The sequence below is a fragment of the Enhydra lutris genome, unplaced genomic scaffold (genome assembly GCF_002288905.1).
Source record: "Enhydra lutris kenyoni isolate GAN:26980312 unplaced genomic scaffold, ASM228890v2 scaffoldscaffold84, whole genome shotgun sequence".
NCBI classification, from domain to species: Eukaryota; Metazoa; Chordata; class Mammalia; order Carnivora; family Mustelidae; genus Enhydra; species Enhydra lutris.
Window position 1 is genome coordinate 4,759,903 of NW_019154168.1, and position 22,079 is coordinate 4,781,981.

The 22,079-nt window shown below is 37.1% G+C and overlaps 1 protein-coding gene across 2 annotated transcripts in view; it reads right to left on the bottom strand.

The window, feature by feature from the left end:
- Positions 1–22,079, bottom strand: part of LOC111161325 (ATP binding cassette subfamily C member 9) — a 160,189-nt gene that overhangs the window by 31,870 nt on the left and 106,240 nt on the right. For both annotated transcript variants that reach the window (XM_022524915.1, XM_022524916.1), the window contains exons 21-28: positions 17,595–17,732; positions 17,321–17,446; positions 13,144–13,240; positions 10,614–10,843; positions 9,787–9,935; positions 9,502–9,571; positions 7,315–7,472; positions 2,881–2,973 (exon numbers count right to left, since the gene is read on the bottom strand). In XM_022524915.1, the coding sequence (XP_022380623.1) occupies positions 2,881–2,973; positions 7,315–7,472; positions 9,502–9,571; positions 9,787–9,935; positions 10,614–10,843; positions 13,144–13,240; positions 17,321–17,446; positions 17,595–17,732 (1,061 nt within the window). The remainder of the gene's footprint in view (positions 1–2,880; positions 2,974–7,314; positions 7,473–9,501; positions 9,572–9,786; positions 9,936–10,613; positions 10,844–13,143; positions 13,241–17,320; positions 17,447–17,594; positions 17,733–22,079) is intronic.

Genomic DNA, 22,079 nt, shown 5'->3' on the forward strand with positions numbered 1-22,079 from the left:
ATTCTTCATGTTAACAAGGGAGGACAAAGCTCTGGAAACAGTAGGAACAACATGAGCAAAGGCACAGAAATGAGAAAACTCATCACGTTCAGGGGCTCAAGAGAGGGTTCCCTCTCTACAGCACGGTGGTAATGGAGAGATTGGGGATGGGGCCCACTGGACCAAAGCCACTGGGCCACCATTTAGATGAACATCAAAGATTTTATTCTGACAAAGTGCTTTGTCTGGGATGCTTCTTACTCTTCATTTAGTTGTGGGATATTGTTTCAGATGCACTCTTAAAGAGTTTGTAAATGGAATTGGCAACAGTCTGAAGCAGCAGCGAGAGGGGAGGGGTGGAAATGCAGTGAACATTCTTTGTGTGTGTTTCTATTTGGCAAGAAACCTTCTGTTTTCCTAATGGAAACTTTGACACACTCAGTCTGTATCTTTTCATCCACATCCAGCTCATCTTCTGAACATTCCTAGACCTTTATTCTGTTGGACAAAAAAAAAAAAAAAAAAAATAGGAAAGGTCACTGAAATCTCAGTCTAATTTAACTGTGAAACTTTCGTGGTAAACTACTTGAGGGAGTTCACTGCTGCGTGTGAGTACACTACGAACCCTGAATGCAGGGGAGGAAAGGCAGCCTAATCAGTAAATGCTAACTTTCCAAAAGAGCTGAAGACTCTGGGGACTCTGGGTAGCCTGAAAGAAAAGAAGAAATGGATGGAAAAGAAGATGTTTGATTCTTGACCAAAAGCACCAAATGTAAAGACTCTAGAATTTTATTCATGGCAGCAGGACTGTCCCCACATTTTAAAACTTCTTTTGGTTTAAAAATGCTGATATTTGTGGTACTTAATATTTACTTTAGAAATGAATGTTAAAAGATATAAATCTGGATGACTATGACGCAGATACTTCTCCATAAAAAGTTCGGTTGTCTTTTGTTTCTTCCAATCATAATTCAAGCCTTGAAGGTTTAACACATAGTATTTTGTTCTTCTAACTACCTAGACTTTTCCTCATGTAAAATTAGGAATAGTCATGCTAAATTCTGTCCATGTGTCTAACAAAGAAGATAAATGGAAAGCCTAAACCTTGACTCTTGGTCAAGTTCCTCTGTCTTTCTAAACTGTTTTTTCCTTCAAGACGATTTACCTGATTCTAGTCGTCATCACTCTTAGAAAATAACTTCACCTTGTCCGGAGAGAAAACAGAGCGAGGACTGTTATATGTTGAACCCATCTATGTCCTGCAGTGTCATCGACGAGCTTGCCTGGATCCCGGCACTTCTTGCCCCCGACCTGCCGTTACCCTAACTGTTTTCTTTGTGGCATTTATCTGGGATGGAAGTGGAAGGCCATGTCTTTGTAGACTTCAAATATCCATATCAAGAGTAGTACCAGCATATGTTCAATACTCAAATAGATTAACTTGAAAGGATTTATTTGGTGAAAAATGAAAACTTTAATATGATGGATGCAATGAGTACCACTGGTCATTACTGGCTTCTACCAGGACAAATTTGGTCTTAATATTATAATTTGATGTCAATAAATAGTTTTGTCATCTCCAATAAGAGCCACTCTGATGGGAAAACACACCACTGCAGAAAGTGTGAATCTTCATGATGAAGTCTATGTAGATTGATGCAGAAATTCTGTGATACATATTGTTGATGTTTATATCTCTCTAGTCTACTTTTTGACTCAGGTTTTTACATCTAATAATATAAATATTTCTTAGGGTAGAAAAAGCTCTAATTGAAATCACTACATGTTTGCATTTAGGGTTCCAAGAAGACATTATACTTTAAGATGTCAATTTTCCAGATTAAATGAAATACTCAGTGCTGCCACCTTCTCTTTCTGAGTTTACTTGAACAGGGAAAATAGGACCAGATCATTTTCTGAGTGTTAAGTAAACGCTTTTTTTTTTTTTTAAAGATTTTATTTATTTATTTGACAGAGAGAGATCACAAGTAGACAGAGAGGCAGGCAGAGAGAGGGAGGGAAGCAGGCTCCCTGCCGAGCAGAGAGCCCGATGCGGGACTTGATCCCAGGACCCTGAGATCATGACCTAAGCCGAAGGCAGCGGCCTAACCCACTGAGCCACCCAGCCGCCCCAACGCTTTTTTTTTTTTTTTTAAGTAAACGCTTTTGATCAAAAGCTTGGGTTCTTATTGTTTACCAGTAATAATTGAAGAAAACTGATTAAATCCTAAACTTGATATAGTAGTATTTATTTTATTTTATTTTTAGTAGCATTTCTTTTATTATTAATATTCTTATTTTAACTTGTTGATTGGATGCTTCTTTTTTTTTTTTTTTAAGATTTTATTTATTTATTTGAGAGAGAGACAGTGAGAGAGAGCATGAGTGAGGAGAAGGTCAGAGGGAGAAGCAGACTCCCCATGGAGCTGGAAGCCCATGTGGGACTCGATCCCGGGACTCCGGGATCATGACCTGAGCCGAAGGCAGTCGTCCAACCAACTGAGCCACCCAGGCATCCCTGATTGGATGCTTCTCTTCTAATCACCATGATTAGTGCTTTCCATGTATTTGTCAATCAGCCCAATGACCCTAAGAAGAAAAGCTGATTTCTCCATTTCACAGATAAGAATACTGAGGCTAGGGAATTGACAAGACAGGTCTACATTACACAGCTAGTATCTTTCCAATATGGTATTTCATTCTTTCTTTATGTTTGCCAAAATTTCAGAGAATTAGACTAACTCTGAACATTTATTGCCGTATTTTACCTCTTCTAGTTTAGAACACTGCCATGCCCACACAGTAGGCATCCAAAAAATGGTAGCAATTATCAGTTATTTGCAGATAGATTTGTTGATGATATGATCGCCTAATCAGCAAAATGAAAATATGTTTGCTCACCTAAATGCCCGAATGGTGGTGAGTCCTTCAGCTGTTTCTGAAAAGTGGCAAAGCAGAGGGAGCTGGGTAGAATCATCAAGTTCCTGGAGATCTCTAGAACAGAGAGAAGTGCAAAATTAACTTCAGATGCATTCAGGTTCAGAGGCTACTGTGTTCATCCTAAATTCGGGTTTTTCCTTGTTATTGCAACTAATTCCTCCTAGAACCCAGTTAACAAAAACCTCAACAGCTTATAATCTAAAGAAGAAGAGAGAGATGAGTACAGAATCAATTTTGGTCCAGACCACATATGTACTGCATTGTAAAAACTACTTGCTTTGTACAACAACTATAGCAAACTGCTATGGGGACACAGAGGAAAGGATGATTACCTCCTACTCGGAAGTGGGTAATATTTTTGGGGGGCATGTGGAATTTAGGCCAAATCTTAAGCTTTGAGGAGGGCTTCAATAAAACAAGAAGTGCATTCCAGCTATGGGAATAAGGGCAAACACAGCAGACTGAAGAACACAGCAGGTTCAGTCTGGGTAGTGCCCAGAATCCTTTGCGAGTGCTGCAGTGGGGAAAAGCTGTGTAAAGGAGAGGTGGGACTAGGTGGTGAAGGGTCCTGGGTGACTTGGACAAAATCCCTGAAGACTAGAAATGAAACGATCAGGTTGTGCTTAAGCAACATGACTTGGGTGGCTATAAAGGATGAAAGAGAGTAAGTGAGTTAGGATACTCTACATCAGAGATTTTTTTTTTTTTAAAGTTCTGAATTACTGGGATTCTAATGAGATTTAAAACAGGGGAAGGATTGTGAGACAGTTTCCCAGAACTAGGTTTCTAAACTGCGACAATCAATGAATTGTAGCAGGGTGAGTAAGAAAGAAGAGTCAAATATGGCTTGGCTGTTTCTAGCTTAGTAGACTTGACAAATGACGGTATTATGTACCAGGGTGGGGGACACAGAATAAAGGGATTTGAAGAAAAAGACAACGAATTTGCCCTTGGCCACAATGAATTTGCTTCCTTGCCTCCACTCTTCATGGTACTTTTTTCATTGGTCCTCTGAGGAACTACATTCATATAATATGTATATGATATACATATATGTATATATGTGTGTGCTTATATTATATATACGTATAATATTCAATGAACATATAGTGGACAAACATCTGAATCATCCTTTTCATAAAGATGCACACTAGTGATGAAAACATTTCCTTAAGCCACATAAGCTAACATTTCTAGAAGATAGGCTAAGTGTTATACCATATGTTTCAAAACAATCCTCTTTTTTCTTTTCAGTTTTTTTTCCTGCCATTTTTTAGGTTTTGGGGTTGAGGATTTAGAGCTGCAGCAACATTCACCTTCCAGAGTAAATGAATTAAACTGTTCATAGTCTTCAACAATTAACTTGGGCCATTCTGGGCTGCCTGTGTAGTGCCACAAACAAATGCAAAACTCTTTTTGAGTTTCTACAATGGATTCGTCCTCTTTAGAAACTGCAGAGGAGGAGACGGAAAGAAAGAGGGAAGGGAAAGAAAGAGGAGAGGAGGAAATCGAATATGAAGGAATGTGAGTAGTTTGCTACTTTAACCATAAAACTAAGTGGCTATTTGTCAATTTGACACAAGTAACAGGTGGTCACTGATTTGACGTTTGCAATGAAGGGAAAAAATTAGGATGGAGAAACCCTTGTTTATAAGACTGTATTTTGTGAAACCAAGAAGGTGAGGGCACAGCTTGACCTTGTATTCTTGTAAGTAGGAATCACACTTCCTTACAGAGCTAACCACACATTAGGTCTTTGATTTCAGAGATTCCAAATTCCATGACATTTCCTGTCTCCCACTTTAATTCCTTTTGGTATTTACAAAACAGCCTGTTAAGTTGCCTGAGTTTCTCAATATGAGTGAGTCCTGCAGAGGCTCAACATCTAGAAAGGTTTTTTTGTTTTGTTTTTAAGATTATTTATTCATTTGACAGAGAGCGAGAGAGTGAGAGAGAGCGAGCGAGCACATGTAGGCTGAGCGGCAGGCAGAAGGAGAGGCCAAAGCAGACTCCCCACGGAGCAGGGAGCCTGATGTGGGGCTCAATCCCAGGACCCCGGGATCATGACCTGAGCCAAAGGCAAACACTTAACTGACTGAGCCACCCAGGTGTCCCTAGAAAGGTTTTTTGTCTGTGAAACTAAATGTCATGTGCTTATACTTGTTCACTTCCATAGAATTTCAAATAAGAATGTTTGATAATCCTCTATCAGTGTTAATTCTTTAAAAGTGACCATCTCATCCATGTGGTGCCTGGGTGGCACAGTTGGGTAAGCATCTGACACTTGGGTTCAGCTCAAGTCCTGATCTCAGGGTCCCAAGATCGAGCCTCACATGGGGCTCTGCACTCAGCATGGAGTCTGCTCAAGATTCTCTCTCCCTCTGCCCCTTCCATTCGTTCTCTCTCTCTCTAAAATAAATAAATAAATCTCTTTTTTAAAAAAGATCATCTTCATATTTTAGGCAATATCAATGCTAGTAACATTGTTCTTTCTTATAATGAACAGAATCCACAATTTTTATTATTTGTTTATTTATTTAATGATTTATAATTCCAATTTATAACGGGCTAGGAATGTTTGCCTAGTCTTTGTCCTCAATTTGTATTGCAAAGGGGCAAAAATAAGCCCAAATGAATATGTGATTGAAGTAAGACATGACTGTAATATTTAGTGATAAGAAGACAAGAATAGATTTGGAAACAACAGAAATAAAGTAACTGAACTTGCCTCTCCAGCAAGTAGCGTCAGTAATGGTACCAGAATAAACGAAAGAGTGAACTCATGATTAACTCTTCCCTTTTGGTCTGAATTTGCTACAAGAAAAGCAGATGAGGCTGGGAATGAAAAAACATTCTAGATTTTTTTTCTAAGATTTTATTTATTTATTTGACAGAGAGAGATCACAAGTAGGCAGAGAGGCGGGCAGAGAGAGGGAGAGAGGAGGAAGCAGGCTCCCCGCTGAGCAGAGAGCCCGATGTGGGGCTCGATCCCAGGACCCTGAGATCATGACCTGAGCTGAAGGCAGAGGCTTAACCCACTGAGCCACCCAGGCGCCCCAACATTCTAGGTTTAATACAGATCTCTAACATTGGAGGACCCCCAAATCATAGCTGAGGAAAAACAACCATATTTTTTAAATTAAAAACTGTTATGAGATATATTGAGAGGTTCTCAACTACAATCTTGGCTTTTCTTGTTACCTTCCCCAATTTCTCATCATCTTCTTTGCAGTCATGTCCTATTAAATATCCTCAGTTTATCAAATAAACTCAGTATCTACCTTCTTATTCTAGCACTTAATGCACATACAAGGATTACCTTATCTACAGGGACTAAGTTTCTTGAGAATAGGTTCTTGTCAGGTGGATCCCTTCACCTGCCACATGGCTTACACAATTATTTTCAACACAGTAGTGCCTACTGAGTGTTTGTTGCAATAAAGTGATTATTGCAATGGCATAAAATTTACTGTATTATTTATAACAACCCTTCAAAGCTGAACTGGAATTTTTTTTAAATTTAATTTTATTTTTTCAGTGTTCCAAGATTCATTGTTTATGCACCACACCCAGTACTCCATGAAGTACATGCCCTCCTTAATATCCACGACCAGGCTCACCCATGCCCCCAACCCACCTCCCGACTCTAAAACCCTCAGTTTGTTTCTCAGAGTCCATAGTCTCTCATGCTTCGTCTCCCACTCCAATTTAATTTTAAAACAACTGGTACTACATATCATTTAACAATAGTACATCTCAGCAAATGATAAATCTTATATTAATAGAAGAATGTAAGATTCATGGCTACTTTTATTTATATTTGGCTGGGTACTCAAGTATGTGTTAAATGATCCAATCTGGAAAGTTCCAATCTCTTGGAGTTACAGCTCTTCTATCAGACATTCAAGATTATCTACTTTTCTAGTCATCACTCTGACTTATCTCTTTAACCTTTTTAAATTCTTCTGATTTTTACAGAATGCATTTTAGCATTTTACAATATTTTATCTTTTCACAATATTTTATCTTTTTTTCCCACTGTGGAATAGAACAATATGAAGTCACTTACCCTTTGGAACTGTGTCTGGTTTTACAAGTTTTCTGTCAATGTCATGTTCAGAAAATGGATCACAGAATGAAAGATTTGGCATAGTTTGTGGACTCAAAACTCAACACGTCAATCCACATGTTAATAAATATCCAGGATTTAACAACCAATTATAGAAACAATTATAATAAATCTCCAAACGAAATATAATATAGGTTTTGTCATGTTAAAAATAGATTGCTTTTCCAAATTCCATACCTAATCTTGAAAAACACTTTAGCAAATCTGGATCACAGCAAATCAAATACATAGGCTTTTGAAAATGAATAGAACTTTGTTTTACTTACTTAGAAGCGACTCGAAAATATTTCTGGATAAAATAAAAGGCGACCCCAAGAGGCACGAGAGCGACCAGGAACACAGGGGTAGCGTAAGAAATCATGCCAATGGCAGATAGGCAGAGCAGTGTTGAGCGAGTCAGAGATTCCAAAGTTGGAGGGATGTGCTATGAAGAAGGTAATTTGAAAGGAAAATGTTTTAGCTCAAAGAAAATATTGGTTACAGTGCAATAAAATATTCACTTTAAAGTTAAGTTATATAATTATTTACCAAAGTAGTACATGAACATTTTCATTGTAAGCAAGTCTTCACTCCTTCAGTTTCACTCACTTCCCTTAGTTCAGTATTTTTATCCACTTCCCTACCTATCTACTTATCCTCTGTCAGTCAATTTATCTTGGGGATTTTATGAAAATAAATCTCATTTGTCTATGTGTTCTTGATTTATTTTACTGAATAAGATAATCTATAAATCTTTCCATGTTACCATACACAAATCTCCCTCTTTTTTAATGGCTGCATACTATTAAAAACATAGTTAGCTATTTCTCTTCCGTAAGAAATTCACATTAATTTTCTGTATTTTGCTTGCTCATATCCTTTACATGTTTTTGATTGGATTATTTATTTTCCTTGTTGATTTTTAGATGGTCTTTATAGGTTATGGATGTTTTCCTCTTGCTTTACATATGTTCCAGCTTTTCTCCCAGTTAATCTATTGTATTTTAAAATTCATCTTTGATGTTTTTAGTTCAACAGAAGTTTGAAATTTTATATAGTTATTTCTGTTGGCTTTTTTCCTTATTCAGAATTTTGTGTCTTACTTAATTCCCACCCCAAAATTCTAAAACTATTCTCCCACATTTTATTTTATAGTTTTATATCTTTCTATGGCCATCTTTATTCCATAGGTATTTGCTTTTATTTTATGGATAGCTAATTGTCCCAACATCCTTTATTGAAAAAATAATCTTTTTCTTACTGATTCCAGAAACCACAGTTATCCTGTGTTAAATTTCTCCATATGCTGGTGTTTCTGAGTTCTCCATTTTGTTCTTTTGAACTACTTGTTTTCTGTGATCACCAGAGTATTTTATTTTTATAATGTTTTCTGGGTATCTGATAGGGGAATTCTCTGTATATACAGGATTTTTCAGATTTCCAGGATTGTTGGATCTCTTTTCTTCTTATTAGTTTTCCTCTCTATTTTTGTTTTTGTTATTATTATGAGTAGTAGTTATTTTTCACTTAATTTTTTAATTGGTGCAGAGAAAGTTACTGAATTTTATATCATACACTTTATGCAGATACTCTTCTGAACTGTCAATCTAGCTGTTTGTTTTTTTTTTTTATTGTACTAATTGTCTTGAACTTTCTAGGTGGCAATCATTTCATCCTCCAAATAAAGACTGTGTTGTCTCTTCTTTTTTGCATATGTATTCCTTATGAAGTGTTTTAGATGCAATGTGACTAACACCAAAGAATACATCAAAATTTTTCAGTATACTTTTTAGTCAGCTGCTTGCATCACATCAAGCATTGTTTTCCTAAACTGGGGATTATTTAGATATTCTGACAGTAACTCCGAAAAGTCAGAAAAGACAAGTGCTGGATTTGAGGGATTCTTTTGTCAGTTATCCTAAGGGGTCTGTTCTTGGAGTGATCCAATTTTAGAGTTTAAGGACTTTAATTTCAGGACAAACTTCCAGAGGCAGATGGATCTAAAATAAACTCGGCATCCCTGGAATATTCTCTAAAAGATCATACCATCTAAAGCTTTTCTTAGTAAAGCGCCAGTCTAATCAAAGACAGCTTGGCATTCTATCCTTCGCTTCTGGGAGACACTCTTCATCGATACTAAACTTTAAGAATTTTGTTGTGACTGGAGATACATTGATCAAAATGATTCCTTTTTATAATAAAAAATTAAATGTTAGTTTATTATTTGTTCCCTTTATTTCACACCGATTCTCTAAGTATCCTCTTCTACATGCATACATTATTTCAAGTTAAGGCTTTTCTTAAAGATTTTATTCTAGAAATTAGTTGTGCATATAATATTGATATGGGTGCATATAGGCTTCAAGTTTTAGAAATACTCTATTGTTAATAGGAATCATGGTTTATCTTAAATATTATTTATCTTATACTGAAAAAGTTGTTTTTGAACTTGGAAGTATCTCAGAGGCACTCACCTGATCAATGATATTTGTATCAGCTGAGAAACGATTGAGAATCAGTCCCAGGGGGGTGGTATCAAAGAATCTAGGCAATAAACAGATTGGAATGTATGATAATACTAAACTGTCTGGAACCTGAGCACTGCTAATGGACAACTTAGAGCCCAGAAAATGGGAAGGTTCCTATTCATTTGCTCAAAGGCCAAATACACTTTCTCTAAAGTTTCACACTTTGCTTAAATTTAAAGATTCATGTTTTATGATTTTATGTGGGGGAGTAAGAAATAACCACTTTTTTACCTTATTGGTCCAAGAATTATCTTATTGAGGAGGTTGTGGTGAAGGTTTTTGGCAGCTGTGAGACCCATCCATTCCACAGTAAGAGATGTAACAAGGCAGAGGAAAATACCCGCTCCACAAAGTATGCTAAATCCAGCTACATAGTAGGTCTAAAAAGCAAACAACACCAAAAACCCACATATGAAATTATCAGTTTTTTTTCTTACTGGAACACGAAATATCAAAGTCAGACAATATTTTCAACTTCATTATCTTGCATCAGTTTACACAGTTCTTGGAGCCTAAACACAGTACCCCTACCCTGTCCCCACTTGTTTCCTTCACCCTCTTCCAAGGTTTGCCTAAGGGCAGATGAAGCATTACAGTCTATTTTCAGATTTGGAATATTCTTGGCTTTCTACACTGTAGAGTTTATCCTTCCTATCCCTAATCTCAGAATGACCAACTAATACATTGGTGTCAGTAGTTAAAATCAATACCATCAAAACAACAACAACGAAAATTCCATGTATATGTCACACACACACACACACACATACACACACACACACACACACACACAAAATCATGTGTTTATACCTCCCCTGAATCCAAATCCAAACATTATCTTTTAATGTTTCTTATGATAAGCTTTAAAAATGCAAAAGTAATCCAAATAGCTTCCGTTTTGACAGGTCATTCCATTTCAGGTTCCTATTTTAGTTAACTTACTGAATCATTACAAAAATCCTACCACACTTGGGCTATTAATATCAAACTAAATAAAAGTTTCACTGTTAATCTTAATATTTATTCCCTTAATGATTTAAAAACAGAATTCACTATACCTGATCAGCTTTTCCGCTATTGTTTATACTGTACTCCGAAGTCCATGTGGCCAGCCAGTAGTCAATGGCCACAATGACTGAATGTTTCAAAAGCTTAGAGAAAATCATCAGGAAGAGCAAGAAGAATCCTCCAGAAGTAAGGTATCGCAAGCAGGTTTTCCAAGGCATTTTAGTTCTGAGCCTCATTACAGTGGACATATTATCATCCTCATCCTCCTCTTCTTCTTCCTCTGCATGTAAAATATTAGTTTAAGCTCTCCTCAGTCAACAGGTAGATAAAATTGATATTACCTTACAAAAGAGCATATAAAAATCCCCCTCAGATTTATAGAAATACAAGTGTTAGTCTTAGAAATCTTAAGTGCTTTTAGCAGGAAAAACACCCATTGAAAAAACTGGCGAAAAATGAATGGATGAGCAAAACAAGAAGCAACATTTATGTCTGGAAGAGATAATTTGCCAATTTATTACACAACAAATTGATAGGAAGTGTAGACTAGAAGTTTACAAACTTATTGAAAGAACCATATTGCCAATGAAACCACAGTTCTGGCCCTTAAATACGTAATTCTTTGAACTCTAAATTTCTGTATTTGTAAAACTTCACCAGGAGGAGATAGACTCTGAAATTTGTGGATTGCCCAAGAGGGCATAATCTCTGTTCTCCATGGTCCATTTTAGATGTGGTCACGGAGGGGCATGAGCAAGAAGAAATCTTCCAGAGAGCAAAGGCAGAGGACAGAGTGCAATAGTCAGGGAGTTCCTCTCAGATGTTTAAACCATCTGGAAACTCCAGGATGATTATCCTAAGAACATACTCCATTATGAAGACAGAATTTCGGCATTTCCTCACTGGCAAAATTTGATTATTTGTGTGGTCTGGCAACTGTTGTGTATTTCCCATCCTTTCCTTTTCCAAAGACCATTTTCATTGCAGTGATCTTGTTATGTATTCTACTACTGTATACTGAGCAGGGTATGGGTAGGGAAGATAGGCAACTTTGATTTACAGGTTATCAGACCACAGAAATCTAAATGTGGATACTATGGGAAGACTGAGCATCACCAAAGATCCTAATATTTTGAACTAGATGAAGTAAATGAACAGGTCTCAGATAATCTGTCCTTTGGTAAGGGTAGGTTCAATGTGTGAGCAGGATTAGAAATCTACATGATGAAAGTTCACTTCCAGACTACTTGCTGTCTCCCCAACATCCATTCACTGTTTCCATACTAATTGAAATTTCAACTTGCCTATGGCTGCCCAGCTAATGACAAGATTTCTTCCTTCTCCCAGTACCTAATCTGTCCATGTAATGAACTGGCCAATGGTAAGGAGTTAGGAACAATATGTGCAACTACTTCCCTTCTTCCCTTCTTGGTGGCTGGAACAGACATACTGACCAGGACCAGGAATAGCAACCGAGTGAAAAATACGTAGCATACTTGGCTCTTTAATATGCATTACATCATTTTATTTTGTAGGAAAGTAGTACTACGTTATTTTATGCCCCAGAGAATGGATTAACCAACAAGCCCAGGGTAGAGTATCCAGCCATATACTCACCACTGGAACACTGGAGAGCGTAAGTGGGCATGACTCCACTTTTAGAGTACATTAGAAATAACTGGTTTTAAATTCTAAAGGTTGATGTCTGTTTACAGCACCAGACATTCTTTAAAAATATTTTTAAATCTAAGGAATTGAAATGCAAAATCCATTCATTCATTCTCTCATTGAGTATTTACTGAAATACTGAATAGTTATCTGGAATAAAAAGGTAGCACGTCTTGGTGTTCTTTAGCTTGAAATTACAATTTTCTCTTTCTTAACTGGCTTGTAGAAATGCAGTCTTAAGCAAAAACTGTATAAGAAACATGATGTATAGTGCATTTACCCTATGGAATTAAATGAGATTTATCTTACAAACTTCTTGGCAACAAATGTCAAGGCAATGTAATTATTTCATCTTATTCCAATATATTCCAGGAAATCTTTTGTTCTTTACTATACCTTATTAGATCCAGAAAACTGAAACATAACAAATGGCTTTCGTGGAATTCTCTTATTCTTCACTGCTGTATTGTTATGAAAATTCCATGAGGACTTACTGAATGATTCAAATATAAATATTTTGAAACAGCATTTTCTTCATATTTCCCATTTATTGCTTATTTCTGAAGGACTGACATTTTATTAATAACTTGACTTGGTCATTCTACTAGTCCTTTCCAATTTATAAAAACAAGGGTCTAGGTCTAATCACAAACCGGGCCTTGCCTCTCAGCTCTCTCTTACACAGCACAAATACACTAAGACACACTTAGAAACCGCTCATGATGCTGGTTGATGGATTATATATACTTTTCTTTTGCTCCTATTCTTTTCATTTTCAGTATTCATATTTGGCTTAGTTCTTTTCTACCTACGAAGTGGCTTTTTAGTCTTCATGGGCACACTGTGTATCAGTTGCCAAGGTAAAGCAGTCACGTCCCACTTGAAGGTTTCAGATAGAAGAGAAAAGTCTACCTTCATCTTCATCCTCCATTTGGGCTTTGGCCTCTCTTGAGTACATGGCTCTTCGAAGAGTTTTCCTCTCTAGAGTCGTTTGGTCAGCTTCCATATCCTACAGTAAACACCACATTACCATCATTCAAGGAGTTCACAACCACAGGAAGGTTTTGACTCACCCATCAGTGACCCATACGTACCAACTGTTAGTTATCTTTGCCAGTCTTGGGCTCTCTGCTCTTTATAGAGATCCACAACACCTGTCATAGGAGTAGTTGTGAGGCAAAATCTGAGGTTTGTAAGGCTTCAGAGCTCAGAGGTATTTGGCAGTAAGGAGCCAGGGTAGTAGCAACAACACAAGGGCGCCAACCCCAGGAGCAGGGACACCACCTTAAGGCATATTTCACCACTGCTACTTGTTTTATCTTTACATCACTTTCAGATATTCCCTATAATTGTCTAACTAAAGATTTATTCATGGTAATAAATAATTTCCTTCAAAAATGCATGCAGTTCTAGACTGGGTAAAGCACTATCACTCATCACCTCTTCCAGTAAATTACTAAATCAGAGTGAGATTCCTTAACATCTCACTAGGGTAGCTGCACAAAAGCAACGGACTTCAATAGGCAGCGAAAGAAGGTAAGTAATTTTGAAGCAAACAAAAATGAGGGTACTTAAGGTGCCTAGCACCTTAGGAGAAAGCCTGAGGAGGGGGACATATGCCAAAGGAGAAGGGAAACATTCCCCCAAACAAACTTTGTGAATTTTTCAGAGTTGCTTCAGACTTGTGTGCTCAAGACAGGGAGAAGAATTTAATTTCTCCATTTCTCTTCTTCCAACACCCAAGTCCCCTTGGCTTCAGAACTGGAGTGGTAGTATCAGTTTAATACACTGTGGGTTAAATCAGCTGCTGCAGGACAGTTTGGGAAACTAACTATAGCCTTGTTTCTATGGGGAAATGCATTCTGAGTTCCAAACAACCAACCCGCAAAATTTTGGAATCTGGTAAATTGAGGGCTTTCTGCATATACGCACGTACGCACACACACACACACACACACACACACACACACCCCTCACAGTTTGACTGTTATATCAATAACCAAATAAACCCATAGTGGTCAGTCTCTAAGTAGTGGTCATCGTTGTTGTTTTCATTTTGGCCTTACACAACATGTGCGATTTAGGAGACTTGTTAGAAGGCTCTATTATTTCCAGATTCTTGGTTAAAAAAGAATGAAAGCTAATATGTTTCTTGAATAGCTTTTTTTTTTTTCAGAGACAATTTCATATCAGCTTTTAATTATGCCTAATGATATGAAAACTAGCTTGTACATGAGCTTAAACACAAAATTAAAGTTGACTCGATCCTTTGCCGACAGAGTAATAAAATGAAATTACCCCGCACATTGGAAAACAACAGATTTGGTCCCTGTTCAATTCTTCCTGCAATGTGAGCAAAAAATGGAACATCTCAGATACTTAAAAGAAATCTTTACTCATTTTTCTTATAAGTAAACGCTCATATTAAGCTCATTACAGGTTAAATATTTTAAATTATGTTGATATTTGACTTAAGTGAATTTCACTTCATTTATTTAATAAGCATTTCTTGAGTGCCTGTTATAGATCAGATTAAAGTGAGGGCTGGGGGAGGAGACATCAAATGATGTTAGTTTATTTTGCTTAATAACATTAGGAAGATAATGGTGTCATCCAAGCTAGAATTTTTAGTAATATTTAAATCAGCTCAAAGTGTTATCTCCTCCATCTTCTTATAGTTTTCATTACTATCCTTGTAACATTTCTTTTGTTGACCCCTTAGGCCTTAAGCAGACAGTGGTGTCTAAAGCCCAGGGACAGGATGTTCTGTTTTGCTGGTCTTCTCTGCTTGCTTGATCTGCTCCGGCTCTAGGTCAGCCTTTCTCGACCTTGGCACTGTTGACATTTTGGTCAGAAAACTCTTCGTTGTGGGGGCTGCACTGTAGGACATTTAGCAGCTCCCCTGTCTTCTACCCACAAGACACTAGTAGCACCTGCCCCTTAGCTGTGACTGACAAAAATGTTTCTAAATGTGGCCAAATGTCCCCTAAAAAGCAAACTGGACCCTGGTTGAGAACCAGCGCTCTCGCCAAACACCTGACCCTGCCACATAAAAAAGTGAACAAGAAACTGTCCTTTCCCCACCCGCCCCCCACCCCCCCAGTGTGACTCTCCCTGCCTTCAGATGAATTCCTAGTGCCTGCCCTCCTAGATGGCATTAACCTCCTCCACACCCAGGTGAGGATTCTGGACAGGTGCACTGTTCTTTCTGGCTTCTACCAGCTACTGTTCAACCTTGCAACTGCATTCGCTCTGTTCACACCCTAACTTGCTCCATGTCTCCACCCACTGATTTATAACCCTGTAATGTTTCTTTAATTATAGAGCTATGCTATCTCAAGTGATCACTTCATTTCTAAATACAACTTAATGGACTTTCTTCCAGGCTTAACAGTCACTATTATTATAAGATCAAGCCAACAAATCTCTCTCTTTTTTTTCCAGATCTTCTTTCCAAAGTAAACCATAAGTGGCCCCACTCCTTAAGCTTACATCATATTCTTTTGTCCCTGGCATCTTGGTCACTGTAAAAAAAAAAAAACGTCATTTGGAGCTATCCCAATCAAGTTTCTCACGGTATAATTCCTAAGTGGGCACTTGCTGATGGTGCCTTGCAATTTTTTTTTAAATGAATATCCTCATCTCAGTAGTTCTGTGATTTGTCCCATTCTACTTAAACTTCTACTTTTACATATGTCTTTTCTTCCGTAGGTAGTTTGCTTTTGAGGTCTTTGGCAAATACACAGAAGACAGAGCAATCCTAGGGTCTGTCTGACTTTTTATCTTCCTCTCTCTATTGAAACATAGATCTTTTATTCTTTTATGAAATAATGCATTTTAATTTCTTGGTATTCTCAGAAATTTGCTGATACAAAAATTTCATTTTATAGTGCTGATTCCTGACCAGGAGTACCAAGTTCTGGACATTTCCTAGTCTCAACTCAAAAAACATTAAAAAAATTTGCTAATACAGTTGATAACTTCACCTCTCAATCACAAGCTGTTCTTTCATTGCTCTCAGTCTGGTCTCTGACTCAGTTCTCACCCCATGCAGTGTTATATTTATATCATACACAACATTATACTGGAATTACACTGAATACGGACCTGGGTTTAAGTCCACCTAGTACCACTTACAATATGTACTATACAGCTTACGAGTTACTTAACCTCTTCGGGCTTCAGTTTTCTCACCTATAAAAGTGAGATCATATTTTTCTTTACTTATTTCCCATATTTTCTTTACCTTTTTTTGGAGGTTGTGAAAATCAATGGAGCTATGTAAAAAAAGTTAAGTTTAAGTAAGTAAGCTTAAGTTTAAGCTTTAAACTTAAAAACTGTATCAATGTAAAAGTTTATTGTTATTACCTCCTGATTACTTTCCTTCATTCCCCAGCCCTATCCAGGCATGCTTAACAATTTCACCCATAGCTCACAGCTCGCTCTTCTTTCAAAATCACCTTAGATTTTGTTTTGTCCATGACCCTCCATTTATAGGTGGTGAGTGAAAATAACTTCACATTACAGATGAAGAAAATAAGATATGCAGAAGGAAAATTAAGATAAAATAATGATATACCATGCTTCAGCGAACAGTTTAAGTTTTAAACACACATGTAATTATAATATGGTTCAAATTCAAATCAAAATTTTCTAAAAACCCGAGAGCACTTCCTCCAAAAGTTATCATTAGAATTTTATTCTTTCAAAGTAGCCTATTTATTTGTTTTAAGATAAGAGAGAGAGCAAGCATGTGTGAGTGTGTGCATGAGCAAGTAGGGGGAGAGAGAGAAGCAGGCTCCCCACTGAACCTAGAGCCTGATTCAGGGCTCTACCCCAGGACCCTGAGATCACAACCAGAGATGAAGTGAGGCACTTAACCAACTGAGCCACCCAGATGCCCCCAAAGTAGCCTATTTATTAATGACATATAAATATACAATTACTTTGGGTTTCAAATGAGGACCATAATATCATCAAATATTAAATGGTAATATACCTTTAAATGAATTTTAATAATTATATGAATTTAATAATTCATGACTCTTTTAAAGTGGGCTCTGAACTCTTCTGAATTATGAACAATTACCTTTTCTAATTCTTGATCTTGCCGATTCATAAGTGTTTTCCAGTGTTCATAGAGCTCAACATCTTTGGTCTGAATGTCCTTCAAAGTCCCTTCTCTTAGTACACTTCCATCTTTCATGGCTATGATCTAAGGAAAGCACATATTACCAGAATTGTGACAAAAAGCCTCAACTGGCCAAATGAATTACTTTTGTTTAAGACAGCATTTCTTAATGTCCCTGTTTATGTATATGAGTATAATATTGAAAGTAATGAAATTTCTCTTAAACTCTTACCCAGTCAGCATGTGTTAGATACTGTAATTTGTGAGTCACAAGAACAAGTGTTCTTTTGTCATCTTGAAGAAATTTCAAAATCCCTTCCTGCATTAAGTGATCACTCAAGTGAATGTCCAGGGCAGAGAATGGATCATCCTACAACCAGGAAAATGGAGAGAAAAGGAAACAGTTTCTATATTCTTGATATGACCCAATTTTTCTAGATAGTAGAAATACAAATGACTAAGAGTACCTTATCCTTAACATCCAATTTATAAAAAAACAGACTCTGTCTATATTTAAATTGTTGGGAAGAGGTATTAAATTAAAAGTGAAGCTTTTATTTTCTCTTTCACTTTAAAAATTATTTAAAAAGCAAATAATAATATCCCAAGTGGTTTGTATTATTATATATAAAACCTCCAAGCTCAAAAAACAACACATCCTGACAACTTTTAACAACATACCAAAGAAAGAATAAAACAATAATTCTAGAAGTTGAAATTTAGATAATAAAAACAGGCGTAGACTCTAGACCAAGATGGCAGTATAGGAGAATGCTTAATTTCCCTCCTGCCATGGGTGCTCTGACTATGCAGCTATACACAGAGCAATTCCCTTTGAAGGAAATCCAGAAACTAGTTGAGTGACTTCAACACATTGGGAAACTAAAAAAAATACCCCATCTAAAAGATACTAAAGGCTGAGACACACTCTCACCACAAACCTCACCCTCTGCACAGCACCATACAATTGGAAGGAATCCCCAACTCCCAGCTTCTCTCTGAGAAGTGAAGGATTCGGGCCGTACATATAGAGTAGAGCCCCAATTTCTGGCTGCTCCCCAAGGGACAGGCCCCCTAAATCACTTAACTTTGAAAGTCAGTGGAGGTTGCATTGATAAGTCCCATAGAAATATAGGAAATGAAAAGCAGTTGCTAATAGGCACATGAGAACTTACCACATTGTCTCTCCAGGACTCGGCATAGAGGAAGCAGGCAAAGAAGCGCCTTACCCAGTGTTTCCCGGGAAGGAGTCTGACTGCATACTTTACAAGCCACTACTGGAGGGTCCCATTTCTAATTAGCATGAAGGATCCTGATTATGATCCTTCCTGTAGCCTGAAAGAGCTATTGGACACGTCCCTTGTCTTTTCTTTCCAACCTATTCTAACAATAAAACCAAGTTGCCACTTTCTCCCTGGGAGGAGATTCTCACCTCTAGTGTCCCAATTGTTATGGAGGACGCTAAATGTGCTGGCTCCCATCACCTAGCTCTGATAACCAACAGGGCTTGCATTCATGAGTCCCACAGGACTATGGCAAACAAAGAAGCCATTTTTAAATAGGCCTAGGAGCACCCCACATGGCTATACACTCTGGCTCAGTGCATGTGGACCAGACAAAAATGTTCATCTCCCAATTTCTCCCTGTTTGCTTTTTAAACAGGCATCTTGGTCACTGTAAAAAGGGTTTTGACTAAATATTTTCTCAGCTGCTGTCTGAGGGTCCAACTTGTAATCAGCCTCCATTTAGGTGCTGACTGCAATCCTCCCCTTTGGGACACTGATGGGTCATAGGCCACCAACAACCACTGGGAATCAGTAAGAATAAAGACAGGAGCTCGGGCAGTCACAAAGTTCTGAGAGGCCACCAAGAGCTTGGGTCAGGTTGGATGATGAGGTTCATCACCTATAGGAGACCAGTCTGTCAAGACTGGGAGAGCTGTCTACTTCACTAATGCACAGAAGGCAACACAGAGAGTCATGGGAAATTAAGAAACAAGAGAATATGTTCCAAACAAAGGAACAAGATAAATCTCCAGGAACCAATCTTAATGAAATGGAGGTAAGTGATTTATCTGATACAGTGTTCAAAGCTCACATAAAGATGCTCACTGAGGTTGGAAAACAAATGCAAGAATAAAGTGAGAATTTTAACAAAGAGATGTAAAATCATACCAAACAAAAATTGTAGCATTAAGAATATAATAATTGAACTGACAGTTTCAATAGAGGACTTCAACAGATAACTAGATTAAGAGGAATAAAAATCAGTGAACTGAAAGACAGGATAGTGGAATTAATCCAGTCAGAAGAACAAAAGGAAAAAAGCATGAAAAAGACTGAAGATAGCTTAAGGGACTCATAGGACATCATGGAGAGGAGCTATATATTCATTTAAGGGATCCCAGAAGGAGAAGTGAAAGAAAGGGGCAAAATGTTTATTCAAAGAAATAATGGTAGGAAATTTCCCCTACCTGGGAAAAGGAACAGACATTCAGATCCAGAAAACACCAAAAGTACCAAAAAAGATGAACTGAAAAAGAGCCAAACTAAGACACATTAAAATTAAACTGTCAAATTTAGGCAAAAAGAGAACCTTAAAAATAACAAGAGAAAAACTAACTTGCTATATACAAGAGAACCCCCACAAGTGTATAAGATTTTTCAGCAGAACCCTAGCAGGCCAAAAGATAAAAGGGTGATAATTCAAAGTGCTAAAACAAAACAAAAACAAAAACAAAAAAATCTACCAACCAGGAATACCCAGCAAAGTTGTGCTTTAGAACTGAAAGGAAGACAAAGAGTTCTCCAGGCAAAGACAAATTGAAGAATTTCATCATCACTAGACTGCCCTTACAAGATATGTTAAAAGAGTTCTTCAAGGTGAAATGAAATGACACTATTTAGTAAGAGGAAAACAAATGAAAGCATAAGACTCACTAGTAAAGGTAAATATATAATTAAGTTAGAATACCCTAATATTGTAACAGTGATAGGTAAATCAGTTAAAACTCTAATATTAAGGTCAAAGAGAAAAGTATTAAATATTACTATAACTGCAATACTTTATTAGTAGATAAATATAAATAAATATATATGTATAAATATATCAAATTACATGTTGTACATTTTTTAGTTAACACATAATGTATTATTTGCTCCAGGGGTACAGGTCTGTGAATCATCAGGCTTACACATTTCACAGCACTCACCGTAGCACATTCCCTCCTCAATGTCCATCACCCAACCACCCTATCCCCCCAGCAACCCTCAGTTTGTTTCATGAGATTAAGAGTCTCTTATGATTTCCTGATCCCATCTTATTTCATTTTTTCCCTCCCTACCTGCCATGACCCCCAGCCCTGCCTCTCAAATTCCTCATATCAGAGAGATCATACATTTTAAATGTATTTATTTGTCAAATATACTTCAATTAAAAAAAGAGATTTCAGGTGGAGTCTGGCTCTAGCCAAGTTAACTACCTTGCTAGAACAAATCAACCATCATCATAAGAAAATATGAGAATTTAGAGGCTCTACAATATATCACCTACAATATCCAGGATACAGAAAAAATTAACAGATATATAAAGTAATGGGGACGTTTGGGCCATAGTCAAGAAACAAAGCAGTCAGTGGAAACTATGACTCAAGATAAATTAATAGCCATTTAAACAGTTATTATAGACATATTCAAGGACTTGAAAATATATTGTAAAAGAAGCATAAAAATATTAACTGAATCAAATAAGATAATATAAATAAAGTACTTAGTACAGTACCAGGTAAAAAACACTAAACAAATGACAGCTATTATTATATTATCGGTATTAATAGTAGTAACTACAAGAATATCATAACTACCACTGAGCTGACAAATTCCCAATTGTCTTGGGAAGAAAGGAAGTTTGTTTGTTTGTTTTTAAAGATTTTATTTATTTATCTGACAGAGATCACAAGTAGGCAGAGAGACGGGGAAGCAGGCTCCCCACTGAGCAGAGAGCCTGATGTGGGGCTTGAACTCAGGACCCTGGGATCATGACCTAAGCCAAAGACAGAGGCTTTAACCCACTGAGCCACCCAGGCGCCCCAGAAAGGAAGTTTTTATGTACCGGTTAAGACATTTAGAAAATAATTGACTGGTGATGACATTCCTGTTAATTATTTCAATATACATTTTATTTCTATAATGTTATATACAGCATCAAAATAGATGCTTGATGTTTTGGAATCCTTAAAAGAAGAAATCTAGAAACTACTAGAGAAAACTGGAATGTTTCCAGAAAACAATGAATTAAGAAGCAAAGTGACATGCAGGGAGGATGGTAAACAGATACATAAACACCAACTGAAGCACCACTCATAGCAGGGGATGAGAGAAACTCAGGGACAAGGCAGTAGAAAACGGTAGAGGTTTCTGGTAAAGAACTGGGAAGAGTGATTGGAACAATGAAAAAGGAATACATCGATGTCTTCATCATCATACTTGTTTCTTTGTTGTTCCTCCATACATGCAATATGAAATAAATTTTTACTTTGCCTACAGGGCCAAAAAAGAAGTCCACTCATTCTACTGGTTACATACTGAAATACTTAAAAATTACGACTGGAGAAAATTTTCTAAGCAATTGAGTAAGCACAATCATAGTGTGTATACAGATAAATTGCATTGGCTAATTATCTGGACAGTGAAAAACAAACAATTTCTATTGAGATAGA